This window comes from Oncorhynchus kisutch, linkage group LG24, assembly GCF_002021735.2.
Source record: "Oncorhynchus kisutch isolate 150728-3 linkage group LG24, Okis_V2, whole genome shotgun sequence".
NCBI classification, from domain to species: Eukaryota; Metazoa; Chordata; class Actinopteri; order Salmoniformes; family Salmonidae; genus Oncorhynchus; species Oncorhynchus kisutch.
Window position 1 is genome coordinate 8980544 of NC_034197.2, and position 20481 is coordinate 9001024.

Below are 20481 nucleotides of genomic sequence, written 5' to 3' on the forward strand. Positions count from 1 at the left end.
ATGCATGTGTGTGCATACATGTGCTCGTGGCGTGTGTCCAAAACCTTTAGATTAGTTTGATGTTTCAGTTAGTGTCGGCATGAGCGGAAGGGAGTTGAGGTCTGCTAGAGGTATATCAGCCTTTGTAAACACTTGGCCAGAGTGAGTCTTGTGTTGTGTACCACCATGGACGCTTTAATTGAAGTGGGCTACTTCCTTCCTGCCTGCCAATTAGTAAAACACTCCTTGAGCTTTAAAGGGAGAAAACCCGAAGGGTGCAACTGTCTAGAGGGTTCTTTGAAATATGCACGGGATAAAAATGAATAACTTCCATCCATGGGCATCCGACATCAAGGAAGCAAATAATTAGTTAGTTAGGATTTTTTTTGCCCCTGTTTTTGAACTCGTACCACATACAGTTTTATCAGGTCAAGGTAATGTGATTATGATGAAGCACTAAGAAGGGCTCGGCTCAACGCTGGAAGACCCTAGAAAGGCCTATGACAGCATAGGGCAGTATGTATGCTACGCAGTTCTACTCAGGCCTAATCGCATATCAGCTACAGTATGTCATTGTGTGAAAAATATAAATGATTTCAAAATATATACTGTATTAACACTTTACCACTGATTTATTTTGATAATTATGATTCAACAACAACAAAAAGCCAGGACTATTCTACTTGTAGTTAAATAGCCATCAAATTGTTATTGGTTTTTCTAATATAGAATATATTTTATATGGATATCAGGTTGCTTTTGTAAAATTGTATGTAAAATTGCAATGGCATAGATTCTACAAGTGTCTGGAACTCTTTTGGAGGGATGCAAGCGACACCACTCTTCCACAAGAAATTCCATCACTTGGTGTTTTGTTTATGGTGGTAGAAAACACAGTCTCAGGCGCCGCTCCAGAATCTCCCATAAGTGTTCAATTGGGATGAGATCTAGTGACTGAGACGGCCACGGCATACGGTTTACATCGTTTTCATGCTCATAAAACCATTCAGTTACCACACCTGCTGAGGAGTATTTCTGTCTGTAGTAAAGCCTTCTTGTGGAGAAAAACCCATTCTGATTGACTGGGCCTTGGCTCCCCAGTGGATGGGCCTGGCTGCCAAGTGGGTGGGCCTATGCCCTCCAAGGCCCACCTACTGTATGGCTGCACCCCTACCCAGTCATTTGAAATCCATAGATTAGGTCCTAATTTATTTATTTTGATTGACTGGTTTCCTTGTTGGTGACTGTCCTTTGTACTGCTGTACATTTCAGAGGGGCTAACAGTATTCCCCATTTCTTCACTGTCTGACACACTGACCCACTGAACAAAACCAAAGACTCTTTTGTCTTCTTCATTATCTGTCAATCAGACAGGCATGCCTGACATTCCACCTTCAGTCTCTCTGGGTTAAATTGGGTCTTCAGGGAAAGAATTAGAAATGTAAACTAGTCTGTTTGTGCGTAGAGTATTAGATAAAAAAATATAGATATATTTTGTCAAAATCTGGTAGTTTGTACTTAGAATATGTATTTCAGGAATTTAACTTGTCTAGGGAGAATGCACCATAATCAGCATTGCTAAATCCCACAAATGTAAAAGTGACCAGGTAAGCTGTACATTTTGAGCATGTTTATTGTAAAAGAACTCAATAAAAGTATTACAAAAACTGCAGGAGGACATTACAGTTGCAGACAATACAGGTATCTGTACGTAATTTCACTCCTTTTCTGCAGTGCATTTCATTATAAACACAATGTACAGTACACAGAAATATACATTTACAACAAATAAGGCATTATTTCACGTGAATATACATGTCTCCCTTTTAAGAAAGCATTCAGTGCATTTTATCCATCGGAATAATATTCACTTTTGTATGACAGAACTACAAAACAAATAGCAGTAATGGTTGGCCACTATTTCTCCAGCATTCAGATATAATAAGCAATGTTTTAACAGATAATAGTCAAATAATGTATATATATTTGTGTTTACTAGGGTTACTGTAGTAGATAAACATCTCTCATTGGCCTCTTCTCCTGGATTCCAGTGAGTAGCAGGAGTACTTTATGCGTCATACGTGCTCTGCCACCGCTGTGGTCACTTGTGCAAGTCTCTTCAGTATTGGACCTTCAAAATACATATTTAAAATACTGGGATTGACCCTTCATTTCATACGGAAATGCTACAATACGCTGCTCCCTTCTTGAAGCCCAATCATGGCATACTAGTATACACATTTAACACAGCACTGCACCTGTCTTAGACCAGGAACAAACCTTGATGTACAGCCCTTGTAGAGGGAGAGATGTTTTCCCCCCCTGGTCTGTGTCGTGCATGTTACTGCATATCAGTTCATCTTGACGTGTAAAATGGCCGACCAACCATCTCACACCCAAACGGTAGTCGTGTTTTCTGGAGTTTGCTCCTGTCATGAACAAAAACCAAGCACGTTCACAGGTTTTGGTTACTAATATTGCCGTAGATAATTGAAACTGTGTTCCTGTATAATTACTCTATTACAGCACTACTGTAAACGCATTCTTCATCAAGCCTTCAACGTCGTGTCATTGCTTGTGTTTTGTACCTTCTGTTGTTGAATGTACATCACAGCATCGTGGACCGTAACAAAGATGTGTTGTGGGTTCATGTAGTTCATCAGTCCACTGGAGGTTAGAATCCTCAGAACACTCTCTGTCGGGGAAGAGTACCTTCTATCAATGTTCTAGATCCCTCAAATTCAAATCTGGACCTCGAAACCAGTTCCACTGCTTTAAAAAAAAAAGATTCCCTTCTAACCAGGGACTGATTTAGATCTTGGACACTAATTGGGTTCATTAAATGATCAGGTGGAACAGAAAACCAGCAATAGTCAAGACCTAAGGTAGGGTAAGGTTTTACATTTTAGAACTTCAGTCAGTGCTGTAGATCTATAGTCTGAACATTCCCCGTTCAACATTACATCACACGTCAGACTCCTGCTAAACATACGCTTGGATGATTTAACTTATTGCTATTGGTTATACATTCATTTGTTTAACTTACCATTGCAATTGGCCAAATATATGCAAACCCCAACTTTCTGGCATTCAATACACATCTGGAAAAAGAGGCATCATTAATTCCACCGATACTAGAAGGAAAGATAACATACTGTAGAACAAGGTACTGTATGTTTGTCTAGCAGAAGGTACTGCACAACAAAATACTATATTGTTTACTTTTCTCACCTGTATGAAGAGTCTGGCTCCAGCAACATCGACAAAAATCACACTGCTGCAATCTATTAGTACTGCCTGGACTTCACTTTCAGCTGTTTCTGCAGAGACAACATTAGGGAAGGGAAAGGGGATACCTAGTCAGTTGTACAACTGAATGCAATTCAACTGAAATGTGTCTTCCGCATTTGATCCCAACCCCTCTGAATCAGAGAGGTGCGGGGGGGCTGCCTTCATCGACATCCGCGTCTTTGGCACCCGGGGAACAGTGGGTTAACTGCCTTGCTCAGAGGTAGAACAACAGATGCTTACCTTGTCATCTCGGGGATTTGATCCAGCAACCTTTCGGTTACTGGCCCAATACTCTAACCACTAGTTCAGTGTATTACTGGTAGAGAGTTAAAGGCCCAATGCAGCCATTTTTATATCAATATCAAATTATTACTGGGTAAAAATGAAATACCTTACTGTAATAGTTTTCCATACAAATTGACAAAAATACCTTGGGAGCAGTCTGAGTGGGGAGGGGAGAAACTTAAAACTGTTATTGGTAGAGAGTTTTGGAACTCTATTTCTTATTGGTCTATTAATCAATGTACCACCTGGTGATGTCACCAATGAAAGCTGAAACTCCCGGCCATTGAAACAGGCTGATTAGAAGGTCCTGTCTAGATCACGCTGATCAGATTTTTGAACACTTTTACATTGTTCGTTTCATCGGCGATTGTTCAATATGATACAATACACAAGAAAAACTGGGCCCTTACTTACAGTGCATTTGGAAAGTATTCAGACCCCTTGACTTTTTCCACATTTTGTTACGTTACAGCCTTATTCTAAAATTGATTAAATTATCAATCTATACACAATACCCCATAATGACGAAGCAAAAACAGGGTTTTACATTTTTTTTTGCAAATGTATAAAAAAACGTACATAAGTATTCAGACCCTTTTCTATGAGAATTGAAATTCAGCTCAGGTGCCTAGTGTTTCCACTGATCAAACTTGAGAGTTTTCTACAAGTCCACCTGGAGTCCACCTGTGGTAAATTCAATTGATTGGACATGTTTTGGAAAGGCACAACCTGTCTATATAAGGTTCCACAGTTAACAGTGCATGTCAGAGCAAAAACCAAGCCATGAGGTCGAAGGAATTATCCATAGAGCTCCGAGACAGGATTGTGTAGAGGCACAGGATTGTGTAGAGGCAGCATTTAAGGTCCCCAAGAACACAGTGGCCTCCATCATTCTTAAATGGAAGAAGTTTGGGACTACCACGACTCTTCCTAGAGCTTGCCGCAGGCCAAACTGAGCAATCGGGGGAGAAGGGCCTTGGTCAGGGAGGTGACCATGAACCCGATGGTCACTCTGTGGAGATGGGAAAACCTTCCAGAAAGACAATCATCTTTGCAGCGCTCTACAAATCAGGTGTTTATGGTAGAGTGGCAAGAGGAAGCCACTCCTCAGTAAAAGTCACATGACAGCCCGCTTGAAGTGTTCCCAAAAGGCACCTGAATAATTTCCGAATGCACCGTAAGTAGTCCTGTACCCAGATTACATTACTGCAAACTATATACAGTACTTTTATGTATTATCACTCACCAGATTTAAAGAACTCATTCTCAGATGAAAATGATGTGTTTGCGACACCTCTCTCCTGAAAAAAAAGACATTGCCAGTAAATTATAGAACATATGTTTTGATATTTTCTAATGTACAAGATGTGATCTAGCCCAGATATAATGTGCAGTCTTACCACAGTGCTGACAGCCTCTCTTTCCCTCTTCTCCAGGGCCTTCCTGGCCTTCTCTCTACTGCGGATCCTCTCTGGGGTGAGGCCCAGCAGACGACTCATGTCCTCTCTGAAGAAGCTGCGGTTGCCGTAGTAGATGGGCCCGTTGTATGTCAGGATCTTTACACCTGGAACTTCATAGCACTAAGGAGAGGGGACAGAGAGAGGCAGGTTAACAGAGCACTCATCCCAAACATCACTTGTTGTGAGGTGTTTTTTTTTAAAGAGTGCAGACAGAATTTGATTTTCTTGCTTTTTTAAAACAGTTGAGTCATTTAGAAGACGCTATAATCCAGTGCGGTTTGCAATAACTAAAGTAAGTTATAAGGTGTGTTTTCAAAGGGACAAGGTGACACACCTACAGACATTGATATAGAGCTCTGCTACCCGACATGTGCTCGACGGGCCCTGACATTATAATTTGGGTTAGGGCCCAAAAAAATTATCCATAACTAGGGTACAGGCAGGGCTCGAGGATCACTACAGTTGATCGCTAACATTTTGAAGCTGAGCTATTTGCGCGTGCTCTGCTGCGCAGTAGAGTCATAAGAAAGTGTCAGAAGTGCTTCAACCTCGTCAAATATACGACAGGAGAGATTATGTCACAGAAAATAATAATGCTCCTTGAGTTTTGTCTGAGTTTAAAGGGACAAAAAGTAGCTAACAGCTAACTGCTCTCTCGTGTCTCTTCATTGACTCAGAGCCGCCATGAGCAGAGGGCACGTGGAGCGAGCTGCGCGCGAGTGACAGAGAGGAGCAGTTCATGGATTTATTAATGGAGGAAGTTATTCCTGATTTCGGGTTTCGGGCAGAAGCAATCGGACCTCCAGTAGGGTAGGACCTGAACATCACAGGCATGGGTAGGACTCGGTTTTAAAATTCATGCCCGTGCAGCGCTCTACATTGATCACTGTCTGAAACTATGATACTAATGAGGGTTTCTCACGATTGCATCACATTAGCAGTTTTTACTTCACAACTACATCAAGAATCACTGGAAGTATTTGTATTGTGATTAATATGATATCTTTACAGACAGAAAAATATCTCTACAGTGTGTACAGGAGAATTCCTCTCACCTTGTTGTGGTTCTCCAAAGGTCTGTAGATCTCTGTGTTGCTCGCTCTGCCCAGCACGGAACACCCAGCCCTGAGGAAAACGGTGTTATTATTATGGGAGTGTATGCATACACTGAGTATACCAAACGTTAGGTACAACTTCCTAATATTTACTTGCACCTAGGGCTGTGGCGGTCAGAAAATTTTTGGCAGCTGGTGATTGTCAAAGAAATAACTGTCGGTCTCACGGTAATTGACCGTTAATTAACATAAACACATTTAGAATCTCCTGGCTTCAACACAGACAACAAGCCACTGATGCTGATCTTTGGAACATCTACATTTTAAGTCTAATTAAATCCATGTAATATAGCCTACACCTTCACAATAAATCCATTATTTATTTTAGACAGGTCTATAGAAGTACTTATAGAAATACTTAATTTCCATCATGATTTGCAAATATATTCATTAAAAATCCTACAATGTGATTTTCAGGATTTTTTTTCTCATTTTGTCTGTCATAGTTGAAGTGTACCTATGATGAAAATTACAGGCCTCTCTCATATTTTTAAGTGGGAGAACTTGCACAATTGGTGGCTGACTAAATACTTTTTTGCCCCACTGTATGTGTGAATTTTTGGGGGGGATTTAGAATGGATCATTATCATGCACCTGTATCGAAAAAGGGGCAATGGTAGAGCTTACACCTATAGAAAGCTTATCCTCCTCTTTTTAATAGAGGCCATCACACTGTTTTCTCACGCAATTACATAGCCTATATAAATGTTGCGCAACATGAGCTCATGGGCTTTCATGAAGTGTTTGATTAGATTTTCGAATACATTTGAATTGATGCCAGAGTGATTAGAGGGACAATAGAGTGCTGAGTAGCAGGCAGTTAGCAAGTTTGGTAGGCTAGTAATGACCATCAGCAGCATCAGAGCTTGGAGAAGCCAGATTACTGTGACTAAACGGTCACGTGGAATTTGACTGCCTTCATGACTTGTGACTGCCGGTGTGGCGTTATTACGGTCACAGCAACAGCTTTAGTTGTACCCCACCCTTTTGCCCACAAAACAGCCTCAATTTGTCGGGGCATAGACTCTACAAGGTGTCCAAAGCATTCCACAGGGATGCTGGCCCACGTTGACTCCAAAGCTTCTCACAGTTGTGTCAAGTTGGCTGGATGTCCCTTGGGAAGTGGAGCATTCGTGATACACACCGGAAATTGTTGAGCATGAAAAATCTAGCAGTGTTGTAGTTCTTGACACAAGCCAGTGCACCTGGCAACTACTACCATACTGTTTCGTATAGTCAGTGTATGGTGTTAGTCGACCAACAATATAATGTTCAAATCTCAAAAGTTAACTCTGGTTATGTTTACATTACATTTATTCAGCAGACACTCTTATCCAGAGCATAGATAGATTTTCATACTTGTCCCCCATGGGAATCAAACCCACAACCTTGGTCTTGCAAATACCATGCACTACCAACTGAGCCACTGTATCAATTCTACCTTTGGTGAGTGTATCAAGTTCATATCACAGGTTTATGACGGATATTAATTTGTCCCTATGAGAGACAGTAATCCACAGTGCTCTACTCTAAAGACTTCAATTCCGGCACACAGCGGTCTCTAGAGAATTGCGTCACATTATTAGAAGGCATAGTTATAGTTTCGCTAATGATTATTGTTGCTGATGAATGCAGAAATCGAATTAGTACAGATGTAATAACAAATTGTACGCATATACTGTAGATGTACACAGGCAGTTACGCTTGGCTAGACATTGGTTACATTTAGCAATAGTAACCTGTACAGTTCCAACGGCTGTAACTCTTACGGAAACATTGATACACTGTGTCTGTGTTGTCAAGTGTTGAGAGGGGCGAAGGCATAGCGTACCTCTGTGTGCGACAGATGACTGTCATCATCGAGAAGACCACTCCAATAGCCAGACCCATATCGACATTCAGGACCACAACAGACAGCCAAGTCACCAGCCACACTACCTGCAAAACACATACAGTACAGTCCATATAAGGTCACAAGTATGCAGGCCACATTGGTTCTCACAGGGGTTGATCACTAAACCACTTGCCCAAAAGTGGTATATTTATACAAATCAATGGTAACACTGAGAGACTTACGAAGTCAATCTTGCTGACTCGCCAGAGGTCTGGCAGGTCCTGGAACTGTAGAAACATCTGCCTGAGGCTGGTGACATTGATACAGGCCAGCACTGCCTAGGGAGAGAGTTAATGCAGGGTGGATCAGGACATTACGAGTAAATGACTCGGACGACGAGTGCACTTCGTTTCGTTTTATGCCCTTTTGTTTGCACAAACTAGCTAAAGTCTGTATGCCTCCACCTTTTAGTAGACACACACTGACTCACCTTGGGCAGGAAGTAGAAGAGAGGTCCAATCAGCAGTAGAACTATCAGAACCACCAGACTGGTGAACAAGCCAGAGAGCTGAACGGACAGAGAGACAGAGAACATTAAATGACGTGAAAGGAATGAATGTATCACCATGCCAGAAGCACATGGCGAGGCAGACAAATAGGGCATCTAGAAAGTCATCCGTACAGATTCAAGTAAAGACAAAGCCTGGAAAGTAGGCTTGATATAAAGTAGTGTGTACCTGTGTGAATCCCCCAGAACTCTCCAGGATGTTGGTGGTGGCCAGAGTGGCTGAGCTGGGGAAACAGGTGAAGAGAGACGACACTGTGTTGGAGATACCATGGGCCAGGAGCTCCTGGAGAAACAAGGCAAACATGATGACGATGATGATGATGACAACGATGATGATGATGATGGTAATGATAACGCTTGTCCTTAAAGATGGACTTCTTGTCACAGCTCACAGATTACACACACAGAAGTCACATTGAACGTGTAATGCCTTGTACACGGAGACCAGATTTGAGTGAGTATTGATTTTCCAGCACTACTGAATCATATTAGTCTACCTGGTTGGGTTGGATGGAGTAGCCGTGCTTGTCTGCGTAGATCATTGCCAGTGAGACGGACACAGCATAACCCACGAACGTGATGGCGACCGTGTCTCCAGCGATCTCAGGCAACTTGTGCAAGGCAGGCATCCGTGGACTAGGGAAGCTACACAGTAAAAACATGGTCAAAACTTGACACTCACTCTCTGTTTATAATGGTTCATTTCTCTGTTAAAATGAGTTAAATGATGATGATGATGATGATGTCACTAGATGGAGATGCTCAGTTAGTGGATACCTTACCCTGCAGGAATGTGTCCCACTATCTGAACGTCATAGTTTGAGTCCAGAGAGGAAGCATAGGCCACTCCTGTAGCTATTATCACCTGAGAAAGAGAGACATCAAATTGAGATGTAACACACCAATAAGCACGTCACAAACGTTACAGCTACACAGAGCTACATTGAACATGACCAGTCTTATAATAGCTGTTCTCTTCGTGACTGACCGTGAGGATCTCTACAGGGATGGGTGTGCGTAGGTACTGTCGGAATCTCATGTTGACTTCTTTGACCGGTACCAGGATGGCCAGACACACCAGGGAGGTCAGTAGCTCAGCCATGTTGGTTTGGGGAAGGTTCTCTATGACAGACGCAAGGGTCTGGAGGACACAGACAGGGGGGAAGGAGTTAACACACACGGGGGGGGGGTGATGGATTTCATGGGGACATGTTGGTGTGGGGCGGGCTATAGTGAAGAGAGGAGCAACTCTTTCAATTGTCTCTTCCCACAACCTGGTGTTTATGATTGTCGAGGTTCTTTTACAAGGTTAAATTTAACCTAGTGAGGTTTTGAGAGCTCCCTCAGTTCTCTTTTATTTGAGACTTCTTCTCTCCTTCAGAGAACCTGGGTTATGATAGTAAACCATTTTTATTACAATTCCACAACATACTGGAGCTCTAAACCACTGTAAACTGAACACTGTATCATCCTGATCATTGTCACTTCTCCGACTGCTGACCTTGAAGAGTGAGAAGGGGCCGGTGTGGCGGGGGAGCCGCAGTCCCAGCATGCTTTGCAGCTGTGAGATGGTGACGTGGAAGGCTGCAGCGCTGGTGAATGCCTTGACGATGGGTTCTGACAGGTATGTAGAGAGGAAACCCAGCTGTAGCCCAAACATACAGAGCTGTGAAACAAACAACATTTAGTCAGGACTACAACATCTAAACACTATAGAAATACCATTCCATCTACAGGGTCATGCCATCTTAAACTTGTCCTTTACCTTGCTTCCTGCTTAAAACATCATAGGGAGGTGAGGAGAGCAGCTCTTCTGATCTTGGTCTCCAATGCTCTCCTCGCTTCCCTCTGAAGTTTTGAGACGGAGATGAGGAGAGGATGCAGGGAATCGAGGGAAAGAAATACTTTTGAGATTCAACCAGAGAGAACTCTATGTATCACTCACCATCATGATCCCTGAGAGTAGGGCTACAGCGGAGGCAACCCCAATCCTCTGGGCCTCAAAGTCTGCAGCCTCTGGACTGGAGGAGTTGAGCTGTAGAGGGGTGGGCACCAGCTGTTCCACCACTGAGCCTGTCATCAGGCTCACCACTGCAAAGGTACCTGGGAAACAGACACAGCTAGTCTGTGATTCAACCGCTCAGCACCACTACCAAAACAGCCACGCGGCGGCTCAACAACACAGCAATGAAGCAACTCAGCATCAGTGTGAGCACAGATGCAACGGAAGTGTTTTGGTGAACTAGGCTCTGTTCATATACAATGCATTTGGAATGTAATCAGACCCCTTCAGTTTTCCACATTTTGTTACGTTACAGCCTTATTCTGAAATGGATTTTAAAATGTTTTCCTCATCAATCTGCACACAATACCCCACAATGACAAAAACAAAGCAGGGTTTTTGAAATGTTAGCACATTTATTACAAATAAAAAAACATAAATACCTTATTTACATAAGTATTCAGACCCTTTGCTATGAGACCTGAAATTGAGCTCAGGTGCATCCTGTTTCCATTGATCATCCTTGAGATGTTTCTACAACTTGATTGGAGTCCACCTGTGGTAAATTCAATTGATCGGACATGATTTGGAAAGGCACACCCCTGTCTATATAAAGTCCCACAGTTGACTGTGCATGTCAGAGCAAAAACCAAGCCATGAGGTCAAAGGAATTGTCCTTAGAGCACTGAGACAGGATTGTGTGGAGGCACAGATCTGGAGAAGGGTACCAAAACATTTCTGCAGCATTGAAGGTCCCCAAGAACAAAGTGACCTCCATCATTCTTTAATGGAAGAAATTTGAAACCGCCAAGACTCTTCCTAGACCTGGATGCCCGGCCAAACTGAGCAATCGGGGGAGAAGGGCCTTGGTCAGGGAGGGCCGATGGTCCCTCTGACAGCGCTCCAGAGTTCCCCTGTGGAGATGGGAGAACCTTCCAGAAGGACAATCATCTCTGTAGCACCAGACGGAAGACACTCCTCAGTAAAGTTTCAAGGTTCATATATGGTTGTGCGCCAGTGCACTGAGCAAAACGATCTAGTTGCCACTCCTGAACGGAGGAAAAAGCACCAACTGTGCCATGTACATCTGCACCTTATTACGCACGTTCCTCCGTTCCTCTGGCGCCGAGGAGTGGGAGTCCACAGAGGACGGTAAAACCTGTTATTTTGGCCAGTACGGTTACACCGCTGGGTTCTTCTCCTTTGTCATGCTATGTCTGCGCATGGTGAGGAGGATGTCCCTGGTCCCGACGATTGAGTACTGCAGGGTAGATTGAAAAATTCACTGGATGTTTCGGATAGCCTTCTCGCTCATCTAGCTGCTGATAGGCGAGACGAGTCAGTTGGTCTGACTCTGAGTTTTGCAGTTTTGTTTTCTGATACGCCAACACGTACAAACCTGATGGAACACGATATTGGCGCTAGGGATGCTGGCCCCATCCGTCAGCAGTTCTATAGAGTTTATTCAGAGAAACGGCATTGTCTGGATGCTGAGATCAGGTACATGCTGGAGAGTGATATTGCAGAGCCTTCTTTCTCAAGCTAGGCTTCTCCCTGTATCTTGGGTCCTTGGTGGTCCCTGGTTTTATGGATAGGAGTGTGACGACCCTCCCACTCTGTCTGCCTAATTCTTTCTCTTTGCTCGTTTTCCTTAATAGGATGTTGGTGGGCGGAACTGGGAGGGTCGTCTGCGAAATGGGACACACATGGGCTCAGGTGTGTTGCTTGTCCACCCGCCTCTTGAGGATTGACCACAAGTTCTCAATGGGATTAAGTGTTGGGGAGTTTCCTGGCCATGGACCCAAAATATCAATATTCTGTTTCCTGAGCCACTTAGTTATCACTTTTGCCTTATGGCAAGGTGCTCCATCATGCTGGAAAAGGCATTGTTTGTCACCAAATTGTTCCTGGATGGTTGGGAGAAGTTGCTCTCGGAGGATGTGTTGGTACCATTCTATATTCAAGGCTGTGTTCTTGGGCAAAATTGTGAGTGAGCCCACTCCCTTGGCTGAGAAGCAACCCCACACATGAATGGTCTCAGGATGCTTTACTGTTGGCATGACACAGGACTGATGGTAGCGCTCATCTTGTCTTCTCCGGACAAGCTTTTTTCCAGAAGCCCCAAACAATCGGAAAGGGGATTCATCAGAGAAAATGACTTTACCCCCGTCCTCAGCAGTCCAATCCCTGTACCTTTTGCAGAATATCAGTCTGTCCCTGATCTTTTTCCTGGAGAGAAGTGGCTTCTTTGCTGCCCTTCTTGACACCAGGCCATCCTCCAAAAGTCTTCGCCTCACTCCGCGTGCAGATGCACTCACACCTGCCTGCTGCCATTCCTGAGCAAGCTCTGTACTGGTGGTGCCCCGATCCCGCAGCTGAATCAACTTTAGGAGATGGTCCTAGCACTTGCAGGACTTTCTTGGGCTCCCTGAAGCCTTCTTCACAAGAATTGAACCGCTCTCCTTGAAGTTCTTGATGATCCGATAAATGGTTGATTTAGGTGCAATCTTACTGGCAGTAATATCCTTGCCTATGAAGCCCTTTTTGTGCAAAGCAATGAGGACTGCACGTGTTTGCAGGTAAGCATGGTTGACAGAGGAAGAACAATGATTCCAAGCACCACCCTCCTTTTGAAGCTTTCAGTCTGTTATTCGAACTCAATCAGCATGACAGAGTGATCTCCAGCCTTGTCCTCGTCAACACTCACACCTGTGTTAACGAGAGAATCACTGACATGATGTCAGCTGGTCCTTTTGTGGCAGGGCTGAAATGCAGTGGAAATGTATTTGGGGGGATTCAGTTCATTTGCATGGCAAAGAGGGACTTTGCAATTCATTGCAATTCATCTGATCACTCTTCATAACATTCTGGAGTATATGCAAATTGCTATCATACAAACTGAGGCAGCAGACTTTGTGAAAATTAATATTTGTGTCATTCTCAAAACTTTTGGCCACAACTGTACACCTTTCCCCCATTATTCCAGGAGACACACTGTTGGTTTTGGTTGTGGCATTTTAGGGCTTCTTTGTGTTTGTTTATTTTGGCACCTCTCAACACCCATCATTATCACCATCTATGCACGCATCCACTCACTCACGCTACTGACTACACACACCATTGTTACTTGGATATAGTTCACTTTATTTAATAAATATGTTTCTTATTTCTTTAACTCTGTGTTTTCTCCCTCTTTGTTACCGGCTACGAGCCGGTTCGTAACAAAAGGAACTTGACAGTCCGCTTGGAGTTTTCCAAAAGGCGCCTAAAGACTCTGCAACCATAAGAAACAAGATTCTTTGGTCTGATGAAACCAATGCCAAGAGTCACGTCTGGAGGAAACTCCATCCCTACGATGAAGCATAGTGGTGGCAACATCATGCTGCAGGGATGTTTTTCAGCGCAGGAAATGGGAGACTAGTCGAGGGATCGAGGGAAAGATGAACGGAGCAATGTACAGAAAGATCCTTGATCAAAAACTGCTCCAGAGCACTCAGGACCTCAGACTGAGGCGAAGGTTCACCTTCCAACAGGACAACAACCCTAAGCATACAGCCAAGCAAGACAAAGCAGGAGTGGCTTTAAGACAAGTCCCTGAATGTCCTTGAGTGGCCCAGCCAGAGCCCGGATTTTAACCGGATCAAACATCTCTGGAGAGACCTGAAAATAGCTGTGCAGCAACACTCCCGATCCAACCTGACAGAGGTAGAGAGGATCTGTAGATAAGAATGGGAGAAACTCCCCAAATCCAGGTGTGCCAAGCTTGTAGCCTCGCACCCAAGAAGACTTAAGGGTGTAATCGCTGTCAAATGTGCTTCAACAAAGTACTGAGTAAAGGGTCTCAATACTTATGTAAATGCTTTTTCATAATGGGGTATTGTATGTAGATTGATGATGAAAAAAAAAAGATTGAATCAATTCTAGGATATGGCTGCAATGTAAAAAAAAATGTGGAAAAAGTCAAGGGGTCTGAATACCTTCCGAATGCTCTGAATACAGTCCCTAGTATAAAGGGAATAAGTTATATATTTTTTGCAACCGATATACACAATCTACTCCACATTGAATTTAAAAAACAACTAAGCTGTCTTGATTGCGTAATTCTTCACTCCCCAGAGTTAATTCATGCCTACATACACAGATTTGAAATCATTGGGCACTTTAATAAATAGAACACTAGTCACTTTAATAATGTCACTTTAATGATGTTTACATCTCATATGTATATATACAGTATTATATACTATCTACTGTATCTTAGTCTATGCCGCTCTGACATTGCTCATCCATATATTTATATATTCTTAATTCCATTGCGTTACTTAGATTTGTGTGTATTAGGTATTTGTTGTGAAATTGTTAGATATTACTTGTCAGATATTGCTGCACTGTCGGAACTAGAAGCACAAGCTTAACATCTGCTAAACACGTGTATGTGACCAATACAATTTGGTTTGATGGTGGAAGCACCTTCGGCAGCCATTACAGCAGGTAATCCTTTTGAATTAGATTCTACTAACTTTGCACAACTCTTAGGGAAACATGTATCTATTGTTTTTGTCAAAATATCTCAAGCACAGTAAATGTGGTTGTGATTCATTGATGGACAGCAGTATTCAAACCTTGTCTCTGGACTAAGGACTAAGACTGTACCACTCAGGAACACTCCACACTTCTTGGAAAGCCATTCTAGTGTGTCTTTGGCATTAAAATGTGTGTAATTGTCCCGCTGAAAAATAAAACTCTAGCCCAAGGTTTTCAAAAGACTGATATCTGGATTTCCTCTCATTTTCTACATGGGCTTTGCTCCTTTCATATTTATTTTTCTCCTGACAAACTCCCCAGTACTTGACGGTGGCAAGCATACCCTTAACATGAAGCTGACACAAATTTAGTAATGTTTAGATACATTTTATGGCAGCAAAATGTGAAGACTGTTCAAGGGTTGTATAGGCTTTCACTAGGCACTGTTTATACTGCTCTTTTTGTGTGTGTGTGTGGGGGGGGGGGGGGGGGGGGTCGTTTAAGCCCTCTTGCAACCTTACCTGCACACCTATATACCCTGTTTTTATCTGTACTTCGTCTTTCACTTGTCTTTTGTGTGTGAATAACTAACTAAAACTAAAAAAACTATGATGATTAAATTTGACTTTAGCTCAGGGGACTAACACAGTCTTATGGGGCGGTGGAGACCCTGGTTCAAACCCAGTAGCTGTCACACAGATACCCATGGCAGAGGATTTATCTCAGGCACATTGTGCGTCCTATCCATATCCATTTGTCAGGCTCCAGTCCTAAATGTATAATATCAGCGTGTGTATACCAGTGGATACATGCCGTCCTGTGCCAAACAGCATGTAGAGAACCACAGGGAAGAAGGAGGTGTAGAGGCCATAGATGGGCGCCACTGACGTCAGTAAGGCAAAGGCCATACCTGTTTTCAGGAAGAGAAACAAGATATTAGGCTACAATCGGTTGCCATCACATACACACATGGCTACATGAGTAATTGGTGTCATCTTTAGATAAAAAGGCTTTGATCTCGTGGTAAATAATGTTGGCAATAAATGCTATGAAATAACACCTGCTATTACTGTATAACTACTTTCAACGCTGGTATTTTCTTGACTTCTTTATCTGAATAAACCATGGGGTGTAACATCCATTGAGATTACATTTTTGAGGTTCCATTTTTCCTGTCAAGCTCAGATGATGATACATTTTTAAAATACATTTTACATTTTGTAACAATATTATTTTGTACATTGTGTGTGTGTGAATGGCATATTGTAAAAATATACATTCAAATGTATAAATAATCTGGGCTCTGTGCGATCCGGGATCCGTAGGAGGTCCATACTCCATTGAGGTTGACATTTGAAATGGTTAATGTAAGGATTAGGTTTAGGTAAGGGTTAGGGTTATGGTTAGGGTAAGAGTATGGGTTAAGGTTGGGGTTTAGTGTAGGGACGTCCCCAAGGAACCGGATAGCATTGACCAATTATCTGGAATTAACATATTTGAAGGTGTTAATTTCGTTTACATTAGCAATTTGACAAAATCTTCTTAAAATCAATCAAACACACGATTGGTTAGTAATTACTGCCAAAACAGTTACACGGGGGAAATAAAACGTCATCACAGAATTGGGGAAAAGTTGTAACAAAATAGTTTGTAAAGATGGTAAATCGACATCAAACGACATCAATTTACTACAGTAAACCTTTGCTCACAATATTCACTTAAAAATGTACTCACCTTGTGGAATGTGAAGTATACCGACTGTTAGTCCCGCTATTGTATCACCTAACATCCATTTTTTCAGCCTGTACTTCGGCAGCCAGTTAAAAATGGGAATTCGTTCCCTCAACAGGTGAAGGCATGCTGCACGGGAACACCTGCACCGTTCCGCGATCTTCTCCCGAAAACGTTGACCACCTCCACGGGGCTTGTCCTCGGTACCGTACGACTGTCTGAACCGGTCCTCGGTGTAAATATTTCGGTACACAGCCACTGAAGCGCTCATCGTGTCCTCCAGGTGAGTGTTTACGTTGCCTTTGTTGAAACTAGTAGTAATCTGAGAAGATGAGGCAGAAAATATGCGGTCGCTACTGCTTGTCATATATAGTAGGAATCTGTCTCTAGTTTGACATCAGAAACCATCGAATTTTCCTGTCTAGTGTTAGGCAGCCAATGACATGGCTCAGTGCCGAAACTTTTTGTTATTGTGTTGAACTTTCTTTGGGGTTTCTTTCTTAGCCTACATCCTTGTCCCTGGCAGAGACCCCATAAAGGTGTGCTTGTGTCCAACGTTTGTGTTGATGGATGTCTGGTCCATAACAATCTGCAGGGTCCTACTGCTACCAACTTTATGCTTCAGAAAAAGAAGAAAAATGTGACCCATACTCTTCCTCCTTTCCTGCTATTACACAAACCACCCCCACCGATTGACTTCACCAGACACACACCCACAGTATACTTAACTATTCAAAGAGCCTGGCTTCCCCTTAAAAGTCATACAATGTACAGCTCTGTGTAAAACTCCACTGAGATCAAAGTGGTATTGTTGCTAAAGTGGAGGTATAGTGTAACCACTAACCATATCTATTAGCAATTATGAGTGGTGGTCATTTCCGAGAAGGATTGATTTCTGTATAATAGCCCTTGTCTCTGGGGGTGTCTAAATCACCATAGCCCATAGGGAATAGGCCTGGGGAAACCCTGTGTTTGTCACTGCCCATACATAATTAGTCTGGAACGGAAAAGAGAGACAAGAGAACCCTGTTCTGTGAAATGTAATCAGACACGTTGAGCTGCTTGCGGTCCATTGATCAAAACACACCTTGGCTCGAATGATGAGTGAGCGTTTTTGTGTGCGATGAAGTTCTCCTCTGATTTTCAGAGAGAGATGAGAGAGGAGTCAAACATACAGTGCCTTGCGAAAGTATTCGGCCCCCTTGAACTTTTCGACCTTTTGCCACATTTCAGGCTTCAAACATAAAGATATAAAACTGTATTTTTTTGTGAAGAATCAACAACAAGTGGGACACAATCATGAAGTGGAATGACATTTATTGGATATTTCAAACTTTTTTAACAAATCAAAAACTGAAAAATTGGGCGTGCAAAATTATTCAGCCCCCTTAAGTTAATACTTTGTAGCGCCACCTTTTGCTGCGATTACAGCTGTAAGTCGCTTGGGGTATGTCTCTATCAGTTTTGCACATCGAGAGACTGAAATTTTCCCCCATTCCTCCTTGCAAAACAGCTCGAGCTCAGTGAGGTTGGATGGAGAGCGTTTGTGAACAGCAGTTTTCAGTTCTTTCCACAGATTCTCGATTGGATTCAGGTCTGGACTTTGACTTGGCCATTCTAACACCCGGATATGTTTATTTTTGAACCATTCCATTGTAGAATTTGCTTTATGTTTTGCATCATTGTCTTGTTGGAAGACAAATCTCCGTCCCAGTCTCAGGTCTTTTGCAGACTCCATCAGGTTTTCTTCCAGAATGGTCCTGTATTTGGCTCCATCCATCTTCCCATCAATTTTAACCATCTTCCCTGTCCCTGCTGAAGAAAAGCAGGCCCAAACCATGATGCTGCCACCACCATGTTTGACAGTGGGGATGGTGTGTTCAGGGTGATGCGCTGTGTTGCTTTTACGCCAAACATAACGTTTTGCATTGTTGCCAAAAAGTTCAATTTTGGTTTCATCTGACCAGACCACCTTCTTCCACATGTTTGGCGTGTCTCCCAGGTGGCTTGTGGCAAACTTTAAACAACACTTTTTATGGATATCTTTAAGAAATGGCTTTCTTCTTGCCACTCTTCCATAAAGGCCAGATTTGTGCAATACACGACTGATTGTTGTCCTATGGACAGAGTCTCCCACCTCAGCTGTAGATCTCTGCAGTTCATCCAGAGTGATCATGGGCCTCTTGGCTGCATCTCTGATCAGTCTTCTCCTTGTATGAGCTGAAAGTTTAGAGGGACGGCCAGGTCTTGGTAGATTTGCAGTGGTGTGATACTCCTTCCATTTCAATATTATCGCTTGCACAGTGCTCCTTGGGATGTTTAAAGCTTGGGAAATCTTTTTGTATCCAAATCCGGCTTTAAACTTCTTCACAACAGTATCTCGGACCTGCCTGGTGTGTTCCTTGTTCTTCATAATGCTCTCTGCGCTTTTAACGGACCTCTGATACTATCACAGTGCAGGTGCATTTATACGGAGACTTGATTACACACAGGTGGATTGTATTTATCATCATTAGTCATTTAGGTCAACATTGGATCATTCAGAGATCCTCACTGAACTTCTGGAGAGAGTTTGCTGCACTGAAAGTAAAGGGGCTGAATAATTTTGCACGCCCAATTTTTCAGTTTTTGATTTGTTAAAAAAGTTTGAAATATCCAATAAATGTCGTTCCACTTCATGATTGTGTCCCACTTGTTGTTGATTCTTCACAAAAAAATACAGTTTTATATCTTTATGTTTGAAGCCTGAAATGTGGCAAAAGGTCGCAAAGTTCAAGGGGGCCGAATACTTTCGCAAGGCACTGTATATATTTCTCTGTCAGATTTGACACTTTTCAGACATTTACCAAAATTATTATTATTATCTCCAGTTTGGAAGTAGTGTAGCGAGCTTTGCTATTGCAATTCGGTAATAAAAAAATGTTTTTAGCAGTTGTGGGTAAACAAAAGTTGTTCGAAGTTGTGACGCAGATAATTCATGGATGCGTTTTTCTAGCACGTCCAGATTGAAGCAGTCGTATTCAAAATATCCTCCGTCATCAGAAATGGGTGGCAGTTTCCCCTGTCCATTGAGTCAGGAGAGTGAACGTGTCTGTTGAGCAGCAGAGTGAGTGAACGTGGTGTAGGTCATTAAGCTTGGCTAACACCACCAAATCCCACTGCATTATAGGCTAGTGTATTCAATGAGGGAGTGGAAGATTGCAATCTAATAAGCGGTTGTTCAATAAGAACCTAGTGAAAAAGAAACAATGATACAATGTAAAACGGAGGGAGGATTTATTTTTGGTTAAAGCCCAGTGTTGTGCCCGATGAATGAATGAGCTCCACCCTGCCAAAGTGGAAAGTGGTGCTGGGCTCCAAGTCCGTGCAGAGGCACACACATCTAGGGCACCAGGCACAGGCCACGTCTTTTCACTGTCGTACGTGCACACAGACCAGGCCAACACACAGTAATGACACTAGTGGCGAAAAGTTTGAGCTTGAACCTGGACAAAATGTTCAGCGATGTGACCTCACATATACTTTAAATAAATAAATACGTTTGACCTGAGACTAACGGCCAATGCTAATGAGATTTCTGGGCACCCTCACCCAAACTAATTTCGATGAGCTATTTGAGAGAATCTCTAAAAGGTCCAATTTGGTGGCCCCCATAAATGTCCATATTTTCTTGCAATGATGTTATTAACATT

General features: G+C 42.7%; 1 protein-coding gene across 1 annotated transcript; it reads right to left on the bottom strand.

The window, feature by feature from the left end:
• Positions 1-1596: 1596 nt before the first annotated feature.
• slc26a10 (solute carrier family 26 member 10) lies at positions 1597-17443 on the bottom strand. Its single transcript, XM_020459053.2, has 18 exons — positions 16793-17443; positions 15858-15968; positions 10478-10635; positions 10034-10198; positions 9521-9673; positions 9315-9397; positions 9030-9177; positions 8702-8815; positions 8455-8532; positions 8207-8302; positions 7962-8068; positions 6071-6140; positions 4956-5135; positions 4802-4856; positions 3211-3299; positions 3026-3080; positions 2568-2674; positions 1597-2408 (listed from the first exon to the last, which is right to left on the bottom strand). The coding sequence occupies exons 1-18, from the start codon at positions 17154-17156 to the stop codon at positions 2370-2372; spliced, it is 2172 nt and encodes a 723-aa protein (XP_020314642.1). The 5' UTR covers positions 17157-17443; the 3' UTR covers positions 1597-2369.
• Positions 17444-20481: the final 3038 nt, after the last annotated feature.

Coding starts and splice junctions, on each gene's coding strand:
- slc26a10 (XM_020459053.2), bottom strand. CDS start 17,156: ATGACAAGCAGTAGCGACCGCATATTTTCTGCCTCATCTTCTCAGATT. Junction 8,303..8,454: donor TCTTCTACTTCCTGCCCAAG/GTGAGTCAGTGT, acceptor CTCTCTCCCTAG/GCAGTGCTGGCCTGTATCAA. Junction 5,136..6,070: donor CTTTGGAGAACCACAACAAG/GTGAGAGGAATT, acceptor CCCTCTCCTTAG/TGCTATGAAGTTCCAGGTGT.